At 37.3% G+C, this 21,511-nt stretch overlaps 1 protein-coding gene and 1 long non-coding RNA gene across 5 annotated transcripts in view; both read left to right on the top strand.

Annotated features, from left to right (window-relative positions):
* The window catches only part of mroh1 (maestro heat-like repeat family member 1), a 67,062-nt gene extending 65,002 nt beyond the window's left edge, over nt 1–2,060 (top strand). For all 4 annotated transcript variants that reach the window (XM_079625019.1, XM_079625018.1, XM_079625020.1 and 1 more), the window contains one exon: nt 20–2,060. In XM_079625019.1, the coding sequence (XP_079481145.1) occupies nt 20–96 (77 nt within the window). In that variant the 3' untranslated portion in view covers nt 97–2,060. The remainder of the gene's footprint in view (nt 1–19) is intronic.
* Nucleotides 2,061–8,102: 6,042 nt separating this feature from the next.
* On the top strand, nt 8,103–21,240 carry LOC307005092. Its single transcript, XR_013799214.1, has 3 exons — nt 8,103–8,392; nt 10,736–10,858; nt 21,137–21,240. It is a non-coding gene; the product is annotated as an uncharacterized lncRNA (long non-coding RNA).
* The last annotated feature ends 271 nt before the right edge of the window (nt 21,241–21,511 follow it).

The raw sequence follows: 21,511 nt of genomic DNA, 5'->3' as shown, positions 1-21,511 counted from the left end.
TATTTGTTCCTCTCTCCAGGTTTGGTGATGCTGCTGCAGGATCCAGATCCTCTTGTGCGGGTGAAAGCCGCTGAAGCCATGGGTCATTTTCACTGACGTTACCTCCACTCTACAGCCAATCAGATTGGTCTTTGATTTTAAGTTTGTTGCTTTGAATAAGGAGGAAGCCTTGAATTGTTGATCTAAAGGTTTTTTTTATTTTTGACCAAAGACTGTTCACTAGTTCTGTAAGAAAAGAGAAGAATAAAAAAAAAAAGACATGTATTGACGTTACAGCACTTTTCCTGCAAGTACTCTCAGATATACAGTTTGTGTGTGTGTGTGTGTGTGTGTGTGTGATCCCTAGAGTGGGGTTTTTCACCTGCGGTGGTTTTTAATGTAAGGTACGTACTTGCAAGCCCTATATACAAATGAGATTTACTGAAGTTTGTATGCAAGTAGTATTGCTGGTATTACTTGCTTGACCATTCCTGTAGCATGCTAAATGCATATCAAAGGGGTCATGAATTGACATGTAAGAGGTCACTGTACAATAAAAAGCATTCTATATGTTTCAGATCTCAAAACTTGCTTGTTAGTCCAAAAACATATTTTATTGAAACCAAGCTCTGAAAATTACTCATTTCAGATTTTGTCATATTTATGACGTAATAGTGCGACTAAAGACTGCAGAATCAGATCAATGCCTACTTCTACATCATCAAATCTTTGGGCACGCCCACTGGCGCATTAGTGAGATTAGAAGCGTGATAAATGATTATCACTAAATAAAATTACCTTCCAAAGCATCCTAGTGATAGGAAAGCAGGTTATTTATTTTCAACTAGTGAATATCTCAGCATTATTTGTTCGGTACATTTCACTGTGGATTCTTTGGTAAATAAGTCGCAATTTCGGTGCAAGCTTTGCAAACAGATAGAAATGCCCCAACTTGAAAGTAACGGTTAATTCTAATGACTGATCTGCAATCGGTGATTTCTAATAGGTAATGATTCATGTTCAGTCAGATGTTCTTTGTCTCAAAATCGTTTATTTCTGTTTATGCATCAGTAAATCAAGCCAATGAATAAATGGTCACCTTCACATTATTTCTCTTAGTAGCACAAACATAATCTGTTATTTAAATTGTGATAATTATATACAAAAAGCATTGGAGGTGTCAATCACAGCGCAAGTTTATCAGTGACTGAGTTCTGCTTAAACTCCCATTATAATTAATGACGCTGTCTACACTGCACAATGAATCTCTTATTTACATCTTGTTTGCACTGTTAGTTATGATGTAGTGTAGAGATCTAAATATAATGCAGGGAGTAGATCTAAATATGATGCTATAGTCAACACTTTTCATAGTTAATCTCGATAGCTGTAATTGTAAAAACGTAGTAAAAGTTTTAGAGAGTTACACAATTAATACTTATTTCATATGCAAAGATGTAAGCCAATCGTAGCAGTGGGCGTGTACATCTCACAGCAGACACGCCCCTTACATCTAGAATGACTCATTCGAGGGCTAAAATCAGGGAAGAAAATGGGCTTTTATTTCTAAATTATCAAAATATAATATTTAAAAGTCACACTAACGTTATAAGTGCACCTCAGGAAACAACATAAATAAGTTCATGACCCCTTTAAATCATTAAAAATGTATGTAGGATGAATCAATATATTGGAAACTAAAATCAACACTGGTAATGAAATCTGATGTACTGCTCAGTTTGAGTTTAATCCTCTAAAAATGTTATAAGTAGATGTTGAGTCATATTGACCACGCTAAACCTTCAGCAATAAATCACCCTAATTGGGATGTTAGCATATCATTAGCATAATCTGCTTAGCCATTAACTGCAACTGAAATCTCCTGTTGTCCTCAATCAAAAATGAGAAGCATTATAGTGTTTTTGCTGTGACTTCGGTGGATCTGATTGTATCTCATGCACCACAGTGGAACAAACACAATTGTGCTTCCTTCTCATCCAAGTCGGGAAAGTAGACAATAACAGCTAAGACATAGATTTGTAGGTTGAATTGTATTAGAGTATTAAAAGATTTCTGACATGTTTCATACTGGTTTTGCAAAGAGTCTGTGTCTGAAACACCAGTGCAGCCTTGCTGTAGCACTTGTCTTGTTCTGTTTTGTAAGTTATATCTGTGAAATGAATGATAATTCACAAGTGTTTCAGAGTTTGAGCATTAAGAGTATTAAATTAATTAAATTGATTATTTTATCTTAATAAACAGGGCAAAAAGTGATGATGGTATGGTACATCAGCTATTTTTACAAGTTTGGTAACTACTGTACAGTGTCCTTAAGAAGTTGTTGGACATATTATGAGATGCTATATAAACAACTTTTGATATAGTGGGTCTATTTCAATGTAAATGGCCTAATGTCTCAATTCCTTCAACTGATTAATATTTAATGAATGTATAGGCATTAATGAATTAGGGAACAAACACTTTGTAAACTGCATTGGTGTGATTCTCAGTCTCACAAGAGCCACACATTCATTGCAAGAATTACACAGTCTTAATTAATGAAAATGATTAGAAGTCAAATATCTTTAGGTTTTTGTTTTTTTGAGACGTGAATACATTTATTTTGGAAGCATGCATTAAATTTAAAGACTTTTACAAAAGATTTCTATTTCAAATAAATGCTGTTCTTTTGCAATTTATATTCATCAAAGAATCATGAAGAATAAATCACATTTCCACAAAAAATATAAGCAGCACAACTGTTTTCAGCATTGATAATAAGGAATGTTTCTTAAAGGGTTAGTTCACCCAAAAAATTAAATTCTGTCATTAATTACTCACCCTCATACCGTTCCAAACCCGTAAGACTTTCGTTCATCTTCGGAACACAAATAACGCTCTGTTTGATGAGATCTGAGAGCTTTCTGTCCCTCCATTGACAGCTACACAACTACCACTTTAACACTTTAAACAAGTTCTTAAAGAGATTTTAAAACTAATCCATATGAATTGAGCGGTTTTGTCAAAATTTTCTGAAGAGACACGATCACTTTATGATGAACAGATTGAATTTAGGCTTCTATACTCGCACATAAACATCAACCCTATGGGTTTTTGGGGATTTTCTTTTTTGGGTCAACTATCCCTTTAAGCATAAATTAAATCACCATGTTAATGATTTCTCAAGGATCATATGTCACTGAATGTAATGATGCAGAAAATTCAGCTTTGCGTCACAGGAATAAATTACATTATAAAATATATTACAGTATAAAACAGTTACTGTAATTAGTAAACATATTTCAAAATACTGTTTTTACTGTATTTTGGTCAAATAAATTCAGTTTTTTTTTTATCTTACTGACCCCAAACTTTTGAACTGCCTGTATTATTCTTTTCTGCAAAACAGTGGATCCGGTTTCGGTTTGGCACTATGAAGAAGAGCTGAAGCTCTGGGTGTGGAGAGAGATATAGAGAAAAAATATTACAACTCCTTTGTTGCTCAGTGTGTTGAATATGCATTAGCACAAGTCAATCAAATTAAAGTGCTTACTACGAACAATTAATCTAAGGATATATCATGTGACAATGACACTGCGGGATTCAGTCTTGGAGAAGTCACTGAAATTGTGTTTGTTTCTGGATTTCAGAGCAATCAAACTCACTGAAGGTTTCACAGGTCTGCTAGTCAATCATCGTATTGGGTGTTACGTTTGCATCTTTACATCAATTTGTTTATATGTTTGTTGTTTTATTTTTTGACAGAATTGTTTTGTATCATCATGTAAAAGCTGATCTCTGGATGATGGAGATGACAATATGTAGAACTGAATAAAAGTTATTAGGCTAAGCTATTGTCATGTTCGTTTAACTGATAAAGAGTGCTGGAATTTTTATTTATAAGTTCACACACGTGCTTTTTTGTGCACAACTTGCTGACCTCAAAATTGTGAACGGTAGTGTGAATAAGCTACAATGTTTTTCGTAAAACATTGGACGGAATCCTTCCTGTCTGGTTGGTGCATCCAGATTTGAGCTAATGAGTGGTCTGATATATCATGGCCTTATTATACACCCTTAGTAGCCTACCTTCGAGAACCATAATGATATTCATTCAGTAAAATGTTATAGGCATATATGTCAAAGGATTGATATTATGTGATTCCATCGAGCATGGTACCGCGACAGCACTTTTCTGCACTGGAACGCAACTGTGTGTATTTCACTTCCAGAAATAGCCACAAGAGGCCGCCACAATGCGAGTTAAAGAAGCCCCTTGACACTTCCAGCATTAAAAGCTGACTAACAACATAAATGACGAGCCTAACCGAATGAGACTGCTCATCCAGCAATAATTCTACTGGACCAAAAGGTCAAAGCTACCTTGATTAGATTCTGATTTTCAAAATCACATTACATTTGCAGGCAAATAGAAAGGCCTTTTAATCCTTAATGAAGGTGTTTGAAAGATTAGAGGCAGGACTACATGAGATTGTGACTGTGGACACGTGGTGTGTACCTGAGGGTAATTTTCTCTGTTGGATGCGCTGGCCGTCCTTCTCCCTAATCAAGCTGATCTTGCCTTTCGGCTCACGTCTATTGACTCTCTCCTCCTATTCTGCCGGCTATAGCAGCAAGATTAGCCTTCATTTGTTTGCAGTTTGATAACGGTTTCATTGTGTCCATTTCTAAAATTTAAAAATAGGCAGAAAATAGAGAAAGGTTTATGTGTGCGTGTGAGAGAGAGAGAGAATTGGAGCACATAGGATATATGAACTTTTAAAGCGACCTCTTCCATCATCCTATGTGTCTCCTCAGCCAAATTGACAAATATTCAGGTTGTGAATAAATAACTATATCAATTCAGTTCCTTTCATCATAGCAATTTTTATGACAGGGCCTTCTGCATTAAAAACAAGCTGAAACATCAGAAAACTCCTCAAGGCTTCATTTAATTCTGCGAGAAGAGCCAAGTTCTGATGTTCGGCTGATATAATCAGCACATGCTGTACTTTATCCCCGCAGTTTACCTGCAGGACTGAGCTTTACACTGTATGTAATATTTAATAATATAATTTATAAATAGCTCAGAGCTCTTAAATGCGCCCCATCCAGCCTTACAGAAATCTTCTGAAATTTGTTCATACCCACAGAGCAAATATGAGAATACACGCTGTTTACTTGCTTTTTATCGACCCTATTTCCAGAATAATTTTCCAAATGTTATTTTCTGTCAGTAATACTTTACAGAACTCAGATTGTTTATTCTATACAAACGCTCCGATTTCTGCACCGTAATGATTTCCGCACACTTTCAAGGGAAAGTTTCTATCTCCCTCTCATTCCCTCTCTCTATCCATCCTTCTGGCTCTCTCTCACCCTTTCTCTGAAATTACACTCATTCATTCCCCTGTGTCAGAGCAAGAGAGAGAGACAGCGAGTGCGTATCTGCAGTTGACCTGGCTCTCTGAGAACATATGGATCTAATCTAAGACTCGATTGCTTGGCTCACATGTGATAGTGCCCATCAATTCATACCTGTGATGCAATGGGAGAAAATCCTTCCAGAGTTCTGAGGGTATTATATTTCAGTGCGGATGATGCCAGAACAGACCAGGGCAAAATAGATTGTGGCCTCATGGATGTTAAAACTATTTCTTTATGTAATGCTGCATTAGTCTCTGCTTTTTCATGGAATATTGCCCTGGAAACAAACAAAAAAAGCAGCATTAATAATAAAAGAAGAAGAAAAGTAAGCAGATGATGATAAGTTTAACATTTTGTTTAAACAGTAACACGCACAGTAAGTAAAGTTAGTGTTTTTCCATTATTTTCTCATGACTCGATCCAGGCCTGTTGCTTAAATTCACTCCTCCCAAGCCCAATAGGGATTTTCAGCAGGGGGCCCGCCAATTATGGTTTGATCTCAAACTATTTCTTGCGAAAATATGAAAATATGCATGAACATAAATAGCTTAAGTTAAAAAGCTGAAGCTCAGCTGAATAATTTAATTCTTCATAAAGTGTATTGGGTTAGAATTATGCAATGCTTGAACCTGGTCAATCGTGATATGCAGTGGTCAAATATTCCTAAATATGCTGTCGTCCATGGCAACCAATCATCTGCATAACTGAAATCGGTGCTACTTTCATGTCTCTCTCATCACACATTGCAATTTATATCATAACAAAGTATGTAAATCTATCATTAATATATGTACTATACTAATAATTAGGCCACACTCAGTTTTATTGAATAATCCACAACACTGGCCAACACTCAAAATAAATATGCTATGAATAAAGTGTCCATTGGATCATGTGAACTTCAGAATCATTATACTGTTTTGATAATACTGTAAATTCAGACACTCATTCGACATACTGCTTTTCACCTAATATCACGTATTCAGACACGGAGTTGGTGTTTGAGAAACTCTTGGCAAAGAGGAAAAAATGTCAAAACAGATTTTTTTAATCCATTAACAAAAAATTTGTCAAAATTCCATAGGAAATGAATAAGATTTTTTTCCCATTATGACCAAGAATTATGAAAATTACATTGATGATTGTCAGAAACAAGTTTTTTTTTTAAGAATTCATGGAATATCAAATAAATAAATAAAGGTTTTCACTGATCAAATATATAAAAAAATCACAGCATGCTGGGTCAATTTGACCCACTATAGGGATAAAAAAACCTTTTTTTTTTTTTTAGTTTGAAGAACATTTGAATAATTTGAAGTTCCATGGATGTTAAAGTTTCTTCATGGACCCACAGGTGCCAATAAAGAACCCTTATTTTTAGATGTGAAGACGCCCCATGATAAATCTGATCTATCTGGGCATTATTTGGTTAATAATGTTCCGTTTTTTAATGAGGAATCACCACTGTTAATAGAGTCTTAATTAACCAGAAATCACCCACTCCTTTAAACTAATTAAACAACATTTGATCCATTTTTTCAGAAGGACTCTTAAATTGTTTTCAGTAGTTGAAGAGGACAAACGTCCTTCAGGGAGAGAGGAGAATTATTTTGTCAAGAGGACATTCAGAGAATTACTCTGCCTCTCCAAATTAAACGTCTGGTTGAGCCACTCAGAATCAATTTAAAGTGTCGCTCTGGTAGAGGACAAGCTACCTTTGCATGTTAATAACTGTCAATTAATGAATTCAACTCTCAGATGGTTAAACTCATCACAGATCTGCGCCGTTGTCTAATATTAATGCTAATGATGTCAAGATCTTCTGAGGGCAAACTTCAAACATGTTGAAATTACTCATAATGGTTCAGAAATATGTGTCTAAGGAGAGGACAGCCGGTTTGGAGAGTAAGAGGTGATAATTGCATGCTTCTGTGATGTCAGCATGTTCGGACTCCTTTTAACTCTGACCCAGGATCACACTGAAAAGTTAGCCTCTCTCTGGGTCAACATGCCAATTCAAAGAGGCATTTGGAGAGAAGGAGACAGATCTGAATTTCAGAGACAGAAAGAGGCTGAGGATCATTTGCAAAACTTTCTTTCAAAAACCTTTGTCTTATCAAAGTCCCTTAGGTAGGCAAGTCAGTCGTCTTGGTGGCCATTTTAATTCATTGGGTAGCTTGCTTGCCAGTTTTTTAGGGAGGCGGTGTGACAGAATCAGAATTTGCACTTTTGGGCCACTGCTGCTTTGACACTGAAAAATTTAGCCAACATCTTGTACATCCAGTCCCTGATGAAAAATAAATATACTAAAATGTATTTAAATGCATTTAATTGTATACTACAAATACTTTTACATATTTATGTACTTATAAATACCCTGCAATTGTACTATGGGTATAGTAAATTAATATACTTAAAGCCTGCTAAATTGAAACAATTTTGTACTTAATGCACTTTAGTTATCCGGAAGTAGTGTTGAGGTCAAATAAAGAGATAGGCCTACTTAAGTATTTTTGATTGTGCCAAAATGGAACTATTGCAAATATAGGCTACTTTAGGTACACTTTAAATATCTTGATTTAAAGATTGATACAGTGATACTACTTTTCCCCCATGATACCAAAATTGTTTAATTAACATTAATGAAACAGACAGTAGGCCTACTGTACCGCACGGATATAATACTCATCAGATGTTCTCCCCCAACAGTTCACCAAAGGTTCACTTAAGACATAACAGATAATGTTTGCGTAAATAGGCTACTCACCAAGACAGGCTATTTTGAAGTAGCCTAGCTACTGCAATTCTGTGTGTATATTGGGATCGCGCGTCGTCTGATCCGTCTTTGTGCGCAAATGTCGGGATGCTAAATGTCGGGATTCACAATGTTGGGATGCTATAACTATATCAAACTTGTGCTGAGGGGAAGCGCCAGTCGCCGAGAAGTGAGCAGAGAATAACAGCATTTTTCATGGACAAAGCAAAGGTAGGTAGGCTACACCTTTCAGAAAACGTACAAAATAAAGTTCCTTTTAGATGTGTAATTGCTATTTGGAGCATTGATATCGCTAGACGAGGGCTTAATGAACACATTTTTGTGAGAACCTGAAATTCGACCAAAATGTAGCCTAAGCTACATATTTCATTTGTTTTGCCTTTAGCTCGTAATTAGCCCCTGCGCATTCCGACTTAATTTGCCAGCACGAGTCACATATTTTAATTAAATATAGCCTAAATATATAAAATACACATATTTCAAGCAAAAATAAAAAATACATTATTCTTGTGGTAGGGCTAGTGGAAATGTTGTCCAGTTGAGTCATGAGCCCTGAACTCTGAAATCAGCAGAATCTGCACATCAAAACAAAAGCTTATTTAGCTCCAATATGATTAAGCTAATTTGCACTTTCTTGTACAGTAAACAAAGTTTAACAAAAAAAGGATGGACTTGACCCTCTAAAAGGAATGACGTTCGTACTAACATTTTCCTATGAGTGTTCATTCTCCTCCGCCTTGTAATGTCTCTCTGTTCCACAACCTCCAGAACTGGCCTGCAAGATGAAGAAATGCGCCGTACAAATTGCGCTTAAGACAGAATTTTGTGGTCATGTTTGCTCGGTTACTTTTCCTTTATCTAAAACAATTCAGACAGTGTGTGCAAATAAGTGCAATTCCTTCTTAGAGAGTTTCCTCCAGAGTGACTAGGTGAGCCCTGGTCTGGTTAGGTTGCTGCAAGTGGTCTAATACGTCCTCGTTAGGTTGTTGAAGGGACCGCTGAGTGATGCTGAGCTCGCCAATGATCCCGCATAGACATTCGGCTGCTTGTTAGTCAGAGGAAGGTAGAACAATCGAAAAGTATAAGAGTAAGAAAAGGCGAAGCAGACACTGAGAAAGAAAAAAGTTTGTGCAGGTCAGACTGATGCTTGCGGCCCTCCGTGTCCTGAGTTGGCTGCTTGTTAGTACGCCAGGACCTCTGTCTTCCTTCGCCTCCCCTCCCCTCCATCTCCGCTGGCCCCGTGTGCTCCTGGATGGCCAGGGGTCACTCCCAGCCAATTTAGAGTGATGCACATCTACTCTGTCAGCCGCCAGCTTCCACACAGAAAATAATTACCGTGTGAGCATCTGCTGTCCCTGAGAGACGAACGATAGAGTCTGACACGAGCAGGACGGAGAAATTCCACACTCTTTTTCTCTTTTCCCCTTCTAAATGGTGGAGCAGGCCCAGAGGAGGCTATAGAGAGAGAGAAACACCTGGTGAAATTCTCCCTCAGTGATCTGTGCATATGCTTAATAACTTCGCTCTGTAGTTAATTGGAATAATTGCCTGGAATGCTCTTGGAGAAAACAGAGTGGGATGCCTCGAGGAGAAAGGAGGAGGGAAAGACTGCGGCACGTGCAAATACTTTACGTTTCTGTCAACTCAAGCTCAAAACATATATAGGCTGTGTCTGAGACTCAAGGCAGGTGCCTTGTTGCCTCACTTCCCAGTAGGTTGATAACTAGAAACGTTTATTCATCTAAAACAATTTTAAGTGAGCTTTAGAGATGACCAAGCAACTGTTTAGAACCTATGCTTGTTTCTTCAGAAAAATAATTATTTCAAGTACAAAGTGTAATATCATTATAGTCGGCATAAAACGGAAATGTGAGTCTTTTTTTCTTTATTGAGACGTATCCGAATGAAATGGCTTGAAGTGAAACACCCAACAGAGTTAAATTGCTGAATTCGGAACCGGATATTTCTGCCATGATATGGTAAAAGTAGTGCGAGTGATAGGGGATGCCGGGAGAGTTGTAACACTGGTTTAGTTGCAACACTGTTAGTTTAACTATTTAGAAAATAGCTGTGGTGATGTCATCAATATCACAAGGTTTTGAAGGTTTGCGAAGTTTTTATTTATTTAACTCGCCCACAACACATTCGTCCATTTAGAAATCCGAAACGCGGTGCAGTGGAAAGGAACCGAAAGCATCACGACTCACGAGAGTTTTTAAATGTTGAACTTCTTTTAACTTGACACGGAGTGTTTAGTGACGTTCATGCGCGCAACGCTGAAAATGCAGCGAGACGTGGCGCAACATCAAAGATGCCCGTCTAGCGCATCATGTTAAGTAAAAAACAACTAAAAATCAACACATGGAGCCCAAAACCTGCACCTTTTCAACTTTTGGATTCGACTCAGCCATAGATTATTCAGCCATTTCTGTTAATGATGCATTATTATGTGGCTTTATACATCATTTCACTGTGTGTTCTTAGATTATATATTTGCTAATTTGGACTTTAAGTGTGTGTCACCTTCATTGTTTTACCCATGATTAATAACAGGGTTTGCAGACCAGATCATCCCTAGTGTCTTAACACCAAAACAGAGAGCCATGTTCATGCATACCTGCTGTGGTCCGTGGCTGTGACCTGTCATCAGTGATGAACCACTGATCCTGCAGAAAGGTGAGCTGACTGTCATCCTTACAGAGGCTTTTCTGTCAACTCTCTGTCTTTGAACTGCACATTCTGAGGCTTACTGTCTGCCTTATCTGTACTAAAATGTAATACTCCTGCAAAGGCCCCTTTCACAACCGTCACAACTGTGCACAACTTTTAATATATATACAATTTTAAATGAAATACTAGTTATTGTTAAATGTATCAGGCACTTGTCCTCCCATTAAGACGAGAAGACGTCACACTATTTCTGGTAAGTGTATATAGCGAGCAACCAATGCTGACTTGTGGTTCATTCTAGAGTGAATGTTTAAGAATGATTTTGATAATTGGACTGCCCTAGAAATTGCTCTCTTGCCAGTGTACTATTGGTCTAGGGAATGGATTGAGACACCCTATTACTATATTAATAATGCCAGGATTATTTTAAGATTTGCCAATCTAGATGAAGCAGCAGATTATATTCTGTATTACTAAAATGTGCAACAATTTTTGATGAAGTTGATTTTTAGTAAAAATACACTACATCAAGTTAGGTACTTAGGGAAGAAAGTAAGATATCAAAGTTTTGCTTATGGGGAAAGAGAAACAGACAGTTAAAAATAGCAGAACGGGTCCAGATGTTGTGTTTGTGGACAGCTTATTAACAGACCTAAGTGTGTGATGCTGCGCCTCAGGCGCTAAAACGTCCCAGAGCTCTGCAATAATGTCCACAGCAGAGACTAATTAAAAAAACACACATTTCCACACTTCTCATCACACAGCGAGAAGAAACAAGTTAAAGTAACTGAAGTTTGCTTTGATTAAGGCTAGAAATTACATACTTAGCTGTTAATAATATATATAATATACTGTATACCGGTATGTTTATAAAATTGATTTTTTATGTTGCATTTAAAATTGCGTGTGCTCTCAGTTTGAATGGGCATGATGCTTATACAGTATATAATTATAGGAAAAGGAACTGGTGCGATCGATTTCTTCCATAATATTCATGACTCATCAATGAATGTACAGGAGCTAATGCATGTAATGTGTTCGATGCACTGTTCATTTATTCAGCCACTCAGCATCTACATTACCCTTACAAGCATTTTGTATGTTCTGTTATTGAACGATTAGTGCTCTGTGCTGCTTTACTGTACATTATTCAGGTGCAGATTATCCTTGCAGACACCAGAATACATGTAACACAACTTCATACATATGTATGTGGGATGACATACTGCGAGGCCGCGTGTAACAGAGGCCATGTGTCTCGCGCTTCTTCACATACGGTCCTACACGCCTCTACAGGAAGAGCTCTAGCCCATTTGTCAGTTGAATATGTTTATTTCAGGGCTATTTTAATTATAGCTCATTGGAGTGTGTCACTTCACTTGTGGAGTGTGTGTGCGCGCGAGTGTTTGCGTTTGAGCTTGCTGGGTGTAACTCCCAGGTCTTTATGTGAGAGAAGTACTCGTTCATCACTGTCTCGGGGGACAAAGGAAACCTGTAGCGCATGCTAAGTGGCCCAGCCCTTCGCATGGCTGTAAGAATACATTAGGGTACACACTCACAGCCTAGCACATGGCTGCCAGAATACATTAGGCTCTACACACACACACACACACACACACACACACACACACACACACACACACACACACACACACACACACACACACACACACACACACACACACACACACATCCCCGTGATAATAAGCGCTGAATTCTTGATGCTTTCCTTTCTCATTCTCTCCTATCAGCACTCCGCAAAATCAGTATTGAGTGGACTGATAAGACACTCGTATGGACAATAGACACCTCCTTTGTTTGGTGGCATGCTTGTTTATTATTCAGTTGCATTGTAGGATTGCTTGCTTTTACTCTCTGGCATGTGCTGCTGCTTTCTCAGTGTTTCTCATACATATACACGCTTCTCCGACTGCGTCTTTTGTCTTTATTCTAGTCTAGTGAGCTTGTTTTGGATGGTGATTCTCAAGCTTTCAACAGTAAAACAAAAACAGCAGAACACCCGTAATTTGTTTATTTCATATATCTCGAAATAGGCTAGCGAATCAATTATTTCTTTGAATTTCATAGACTAATTTTACCCAATAAAAATAAATGAGCAGACTAATGAGCTAGCTAAATTGTTGGACTTATGCATGAACACTGATGTATAACTCTCAGAAAACAGAACAGGGCTTTTCATTTGCTATAAAACAGAAAAGCGGTTTTCTTTTTCTAAAATTTTTATTAAATTAAGTTGTTAAATTGTTAGCGTTTTTAAACTTTAAGTGAGCCTTAGGTTACAGCAAAGTTCATTTAAATGTAAAAAATAAGCATAAACAATATAGAAAGATACTGCTAAATATTACTCTAATACTCCAATATTCAAATATATTCATCGATGTCAATTTGTCCATTTATGACCAAAAGGAATGTGGAAAGAGTTAACTCTCACTCCATTTCCCTATTAACTCTCACTCCATAATGCCCATAAAGAATGACTCTTCCCCATTCATTCAGGAAACCTTTTATGAATGAACATGCATATCTCCAGGACATTGTGTGTGTATGGTTATTACTGTCTTGTATAGTATATTTTGTATTGTATACCATTTTATGCATGCTTTATGATAGAACCACTAGTTAATGTAACCATTTCTGGTATCTACGAATTAGTATTTTGATTATCTAAATGATTGTGTATATTATATGTTGATAACTATGTGACACATCTTTCAAGGTTCTTTGAACTAAGAAACTGATGGTTCTGTTCAGATGGTTAAATTACTCTTTCCCCTGTTCGGTTGCCCATTATATTCGCTTTTCCATTTCCCATGGATGTGTGATTTGTGTGTATGTATTTGTTTAGATCAGTTATGTGTTCGTGATTTAGTTAAATTAAACTTTTTTTGGTGCACATTTTACACCAGTATTGATTCTGTTGATCCACTGCTTGGAGACACAGTCCCTTTTACGATGCGATCACTTCTACATGCTAAGGCAGAGTTATTTTTCTGTGGCCACGAAAAAAGATCCATTCTGAGAGTTGATAGATGATCAATACTAAGTGTTCGCTGGATAAACAGACTAATTGATTCATATTAATTCAGCTACATCAAGTTAATTCTATTAACTGATTCAGATATTTATAATTAATTATAACAAGTTATAATTAATTATTCATATTTCCCTTTCGAGCTAATTTGCTACAGTTTATATGTATGCAATATAATTGTATTATATTGTTTATAGATTCTTTTTATCACTCACTCATCTCACAGACCAGTTGGAAACCTTCACAGACCACCAGTGGAGCACAGTTTGAGAACCATTGTCATTACATATGTCATTGGGTCTCTAATGGTGGATGTATTCACCATTCATAGTCAGTGTCTGTACGATAGTGTGTGTGTGTGTGTTGTAGGGTGCACTCTCATCAGGCCTAGCTGGTGGCAGAGCTCTTATCAGACAATGTCAGACCTCTGGGGCTGCCAGTTTGTTTCGTACCGATAGTGACTAAATTAAATCTAGATCCTCCACCAATTATTTCCCTTATGGTGGCAATAATTGTCCCCGTTAGCGCCCGCAAAACCGTAATAGACGCCAGGGCGACCCACGGCTGCCGTATGTTTTGGTCTTGCTTTTGTTTGTGTTGGCCGTAACGGCACGTTAGAAGTGAAGTGATGTGTTCGTAAAGCCTATTTGCTGCCTGTTTTTGTGTGATGGTCCAGACTGCTTTCAAACCTGCCAGGCTCTTTTGTCACTGAGCATATATAAGCCCTTCTTGCTACACTCCCACCTTCCTTTGCTCCTCTCTCTCTTTGTTGCTCTAGCACAACATTAATACGGTGAATAGGCACTTCAGGGTTATTTGGGAGCTTTTCAGGGAAGTGTAAGCAGAGGGGAGAAGGAATAATGAGGTGTGGTGGCACAAAACAGACTAAATGAGGAGATAAGACAAGATTATTATTGTGGAAATGGCAAAGTCAGCAAACCTCCTTTAGGTTTCTGCATAAATCTAAAATTACAGAATTATAAAATTATGAGAAGCATTGGCGTCTCATGCACCAACCAGTTTGTGAATCATTACTTTTTACCCCAAAAAAATTCCTGAAAGGTTTTTAAATCAATGCATGCACATGCTGTGAATGCTTTGAATTTCAAAGATTTCCAAGTGCTGAATTATTTGTGGAAGAAAATTCAAATGCTATGAATTTATTCATCTCAAAATAATCATGCATATTCATGAGTCCCGTCTGCATAATATTTTTTGGGGGGGAGGAGCAGACACAATAATGGGTACATAGCAAATCTGGCGTCTGATATCATTTGTGACATCTTCTCTAAGGAAAATCTTGGTCAGTTTTAGACTTTCTCCCCAGAATCATAATGATAAAGTTTAATTTCTAAATGACACCATTTAAAAGTTTACAATGAAAGCTCCCTAAAACCTGTAGCCCATGTAAACGGGAGATTTACACACACACACACACACACACACACACACACACACACACACACACACACACACACACACACACACACACACACATACACACACACACACACACAAACACACACACACATACACATACACACACACACACACACACACACACACACACACACACACACACACACACACACACACACACACACACACACACACACACACACACACTTTTATTCTGAGCTCAGAGGAGGCAAAGACTTTAAACATTTATTTTACTGGAAAAAAGCCTGTAGTTCTGAATGCTATTACAGAACAAGAGTGGGTTTACACATAGTTGTGCTGTGGAAGCAGAAGTGTTTGTCTGTAATAAAAGCACCTCAGGGAATTTCTTGTGTTTGTAAATGCGGTGATGTGGTTGGCATAGGATTCCACACAGTGTTCTGTAAGAAAGCTTTACTGCGATTGATTTCATTTTCAACGTTTACGTTCTTGCAACAATAATTTTTTTGTGTTCCTTTCTTCCTGTTTTTTTGTCTTTTCCTGTTTCCTTTCTTGTGTTTTATTTCCTTCACTTCTCTGTTCTTTTTAAATTTCTCATTTCTTTCTTGCTGCTTTCTTTTTTTCCCTTCCCTTTTCCTATTTAATTTCAGTTGTTTTCCTCTTATCATTTCCCATTTCTTTACCGTTTTCAGCCCTTATTTTTACCCTTTCTAATTCTGAATGCTATATTTTCCATTTTCTTTCCAGTTTCCTTTCTTTTATTTTCCTTGTCTGTTTTTATCTTTAATTTTCCCCTTTCTTTCCTGTTTCTCTTTTTTGCTTTTTCATTCTACTTTTCTTCACTTCTCTTTACTTTTTCATTTGCCTTACTCCCTTCCATTTTCTTTTCCTCTTTTCCTGTTAGCTTTCCTCTTCCTTTCATTCTTTTTCTTTTCTTTTCTTTTCTTTTTTTTTCACACCCGGTTTTGTGTTTAAGCATGATGCTTCAAAAATTACATCAAGAGGAAAAAATGGACCCAGTGGATGATTTTAGATGAGCCCTGCTAAAGGCTATCCATTTTTTTTATGATTTTGGCATTCTATCTCTGTTTATTAAATCAGAGAAAATGCCCTCCCTTGGGAAGTTTTGGGATTTGACCAACGGCTGAAATCAATCCCACAACTGAAACGGTGTGATGAAATTGGACTCCCCACGAGGAGCAGGTTGGTCCAGGAAGACGTGGGTGAGATTTAGCTTTACTCTCATCTTTTTCCTCTTTTCTTCCCCCATTACACATCTCCTTCATCCTGGCAGGTTGTCAAGCTACCGTAAGGCGGCCGGAAAAAAGGGATGGAGGATGGAAAGAGAGGAGATTGGAGAGAAAGGAAACAGGCAGATAAAGAGCAATCTCCTTGGCTGGTTGTGAGGGTGTAGGTACACTCCAGATGGTGACCCAGAACTTGATGGGCTTCACTGTGGAAATAACCCTCTCAGGCTCATCAAGAGACTCAGAAATCACTCATAGTTCAATAAAAACCCTCTTTCTCTGAGCCATCTTTCTCCCCCGTCACAATAAGAACACCTTTAGAGAATAAGATTCTGAGTAGCACCAATAAAGGTTCTTCAGTTTGCTAGAAACAACCAGTTCATGAGGGATCTACCAGGAACATAATCATAAAAAGGTTCTTACATGAATGAAAAATTTGTGTGATTCTAGTTCAACATGTGCTTTTATGTGCTGCCCGACTGAAATATATTTTAAGAATTCTATAGATAGCACTTGGAACCTTTTTGCTGCCTAAAGGCATTTGCATTAAACTTTAAGCATTTTATAACTCCACTTACAGTTGTGCATTATTATTTATGTATTTATGATTATGCATTATGATACAGTCTTGGTCAGAATTAATGGCACCCCTGGTAAATATGATCAAAACTGGCTGTAAAAAAATGAAAAAAAAAGTCTTCTCCTATAATGCCTGATGAGTTTGGAGAACAACTGACCAGAGATCAGAGACCATTCCTCCATACAGAATCTCTCCAGATCCTGCAGATTCCCAGATCCATGTTGGTGCTTCTTCTCTTCAGTTCACTCCACTCATCAAACTGGGACGGTCATGGCAGAAGCTTCATTTTGTGCTCCGTAACACATTTTTGTGTTGATTTTGATGTTTGTTTTGGATCATTGTCCTGATGGAAGATCCAACCACGGCCCATGATAAGATTTCTAGCAGAAGGCGTCAGGTTTTGATTTTTTTATCTGTTGATATTTGATAGAATCCACAATGCCATGAATCTGAACAAGAAGTCCAGGACCTCCAGCTGAAAAATATGCCCACAACATTAAAGATCCAGCGGTATATTCAATTCTACACATGGGGTACTTTGTATCCTTGTGTGCGCCAAACCCATCTAGCGTGTTTTCTGCCAAAAAGCTCTTTTTTTAGTTTCATCTGCTGGAATTTGTTTTTGGATGAGGGAGGAGGATTTCGCTTGAAACCCTCCCAAACAACATGTGGTGATGTAGGGTTGTTTGATTTTTTTATAGGCTTTCTGACCCCAAGACTCAACTAACCTCTGCAATTCTCCATCTGTGATCCTTGAAGACTCTTTGGCCACTCAAACTCTCATCCTCACCGTCCATTAAGGCAATATAGACACACGTCCTCTTCCTGGCAGATTCGTAACATCTGTAGTTGATTATAACTTCTTAATTATTGCCCTGATCAAAATGGGGATTTTCAATTCTTTAGCTATTTTCTTACAGCCACTTTCTATTTTGTGATGCTCAACAATCTTTTGATGCACATCAGAACTATATTCTTTGGTTTCACTCATTGTGATGGATGATTTGGCCGTTGTGTTTCCTCATATTTAAACTCCTGTGAAACAAGAAGTCATGGCTGGACAATTGCATGTTCCTAGTCACCCTGGTTAAAAAAGGTAAATATGAATGGCAATATACTTCAGAGATATCTTACTCGTAAACAATTCTAGGGGTGCCAATAATTGTGGCCAACGTGTTTTGGAGAAAAACATTTATTTCATAATGTGATATCCCCCCACTTTTATTATTTTACTTCAATGAAAGGTTAGATTTTTGGCAATTTTTTTGAATGAAAGATCAAAAGGATAAACAATGCAGATTTATTTTTTTACAGACAGTTTTGATCATATTTACCAGGGGTGCCATTAATTCTGACCATGACTGTATATGTTTCCACGCCAGTCTAAAAATGCTTACAAGATCAAAAACTGCTTCATAGGAGTTGAGAGGGGGAGATTAACATTACTTACTTTTAGAGACATGAAAAGCTGTATTAAGAATAATATTTAATAAAATTAGCAGATAGAAACTTCAGCCGTAGCTGATTATGTTAGATTTTCTGTATCTAATTTTATTTTATTAATACCTTATACCTAATATATTTTATTAAGAATTTATTCATTTAGAATAGCAGGATAAGGCATAAAGGCCATAAAGAGACAATAAGATTTAAGCTTGTCTCAGCAGCCCACGCAAACAGATTTCTCTCTGCTTTCTGTGTTTATTTGTTTTTAAAAAGGTGTTAGTCAAAAGATGTAAATTTGATGGTAATATATAATATTCATAATTAACCTACAGCGTTGTCCTTGCCTTAACATCAAATGCACAATCACATCTGATTTTCAGCATTGCTGACTAAAATGCCTTCATTCCCTGCTGGCCCCATGGGATATTCAAACTTGGATAAATAATCGAGTCCTAATCCATATCACCTCACTAAGATTTACATAATCAAGTGAAATCTGCATGTTGCAACCCCATTCGCCCCTGCTGTGGTACAGGTCGCATGTACATTGCATTAATATGTGCAGTGTCTCCCTGTTCCTTAAGAGATTCGCCGGTACATTTGTGTGACCAGAATCCTAATAATTAGCTTGTGCCTTACAGATTAAGCCACCTGTAGTCAATGCATGGCAGGAAGGTGACTTGTGATTTTGATTTTGTCCTCTGTGTTTGCATGATAATGTGATGTAGTTTGTCTTCCAGGCCCAGAGAAGGTTGGATGTGATATTGGTTTGAATTGGTTTAAGGCAACATTAAAAACTAGGCGAAACGTCATTTTTCACACTTTTACCTGCCATTACTTTCAAAAACCGTAAGATTTTAACTTGAATCAGAGATGATCCCAGAATGTTCTTTAAACATTGTATCAATTAACCTTACTGAATATTATAACAAAATTATAATACCCTAGTTTAAATCTTTGGGGTCGGTTAGACTTTTAATGTATCTCATGCTCATAAAGGCTGAATTTAATCAAAAATACAGTAAAACCATATTGTGTATTACAATTAAAATGACTGTTTTCTATATAATATATTTAGAAAATGCAATTTATTCCTGTAATCGCGAAGCCATTTTTAATGAAAACAATACAAAATGTAGCAATATTGAATCCATCCTGTGACTCTCTTCATGCAGTATGAAAAAGGAATGTTTAGACTTTTGTTTACCATGCTCATAAATATCAACAAAAGTTAGCTGAGATGGAAAACAGTTATTTCAGAAGGCCGTTATAATATGCTGAGACCATTATAGTTTAGGTAGAGCAACAGCAAGCATCCACCTGGCGTTTCATATCTCCCACCTGTTGGTAGAAATACAAACTAAGATTGATTCTGAAGTACAGTAGAGTGTTTGCATTTGATAGAAAGCCAGGATGGTATTGTAGTTGCCAAAAGCAAAGTGGTTCCTCATTGGTGTGCCTTTGTGCAGCATACAGAGAACTAGAAGAAAGACAAAAAGAACCCATTGAAGTGAAACAAAATAACAGTGTCTGTCTGCATTGAAGCCACTGAGGTAAAGAGGACCCTGTAGAGTCAAGGCAAGTTCACAGTAGCATTCACAACCATCTTAGAATAAGAGGGCACAAAGAGAAAGTGAAATAAAAGTAAGATCGAGAGCACCTAGTATTCACTCTGGTACATCCTTATTATTGCTGTAGACTCATCTTGAATTATTGAATGCTTCAGAGCTTACGGTTACTCAGATGCACTCACAGGCTGAACAATTGACCCAGTCTTGACTTGTTGGGGTTACTTACAGCAATTTACTTGTTTATATTGCATTATCGATTGTTAAGCTATGGCAAGGATATAAACAAGTGTGTGTACTTAGATAACTTTGACAAATCCGAGTATTTTAACCCTCGTTTTATGTTGATATGAAATGACGTACCAGAGACCATATAATTTCGAAACGAACCCTAAAGCTCAACATTGAAGCTTAGGCTTCATTTCAAAATGACAATGGTCTCTCTATTTTTTAGCTGTCAAAATTGTCTTGAATGCAAAGAAAATGCATAATTCAGAATTTGAACTTCGTCCCCTTGGAATTATAAGGTTCTATCTGACATTTTTGTCAAAATTGAGTTATTCACATATTCTTATTCTGTGACAACTTATTTACATTATGTGATGTTGTTTTTTAAGTTGTGTACATTTTGGAACTTTTTATTTAGAAAATAAAAAGGTTCTTTCTATACAGTTGAATGGAATGCAAAAACTTTAAAGCTCAATATCTCAAAACCAGTCAGAATGCAGATAGAACCTTATAATTCCAAGGGGACGACTTTAAAAAACAGAGTTTTCAGTTCATTCAGTAGCCTATGTTCCTTATGTACTCACCATTTAGTTAATAGCTCTTCATAGTAAAAGTCTTTACTCCTTCCAGCTGATTCTTATCACCAGAGCTGCTTAAAACCTGCTGCTTTCTCCACGGATCCGTTTAAAAATCATTAGGATGCTCTTCGGCAGTTTCTCTACTGACACTTATGTTAATCAGTGCTGTTAATGTAACCCTATTTAGATGCTGAGATGACACAGGAGGCTTACCGCCACTGATGGTGACGTCTCATTGACTTTTGCAGGCCTGTGTCCTTCTTTCTTTTACCTAATCACCCTGGGTTGGACAGCCAGGATTGTTTTCATCTGGAAATGGTGCATGCAGCTGTTGATGATAGTTTACACACAAACAAACGCACACGCACAAGCAAATGACACACTCTACATTAGCGATGTGACCTCTTGTGGAAATAAAGGGTGAGAGAGTTGTTCGTACGCTGCATGTTCTCATCTTATCTGCATTTGTGTAACCATTGAAGAAGCCGTCAGAGTGATAGGCATATAGAGGATGGAAGGCAGCAAGGACACGTTCAAATACATTCTGATCACTTAGATGTCC

This window comes from Phoxinus phoxinus (assembly GCF_949152265.1).
Source record: "Phoxinus phoxinus genome assembly, chromosome: 10".
Classification (NCBI taxonomy): Eukaryota; Metazoa; Chordata; class Actinopteri; order Cypriniformes; family Leuciscidae; genus Phoxinus; species Phoxinus phoxinus.
Note: the sequence above shows the minus strand (reverse complement) of the source record. Positions and strands in the feature narration are given on the sequence as shown.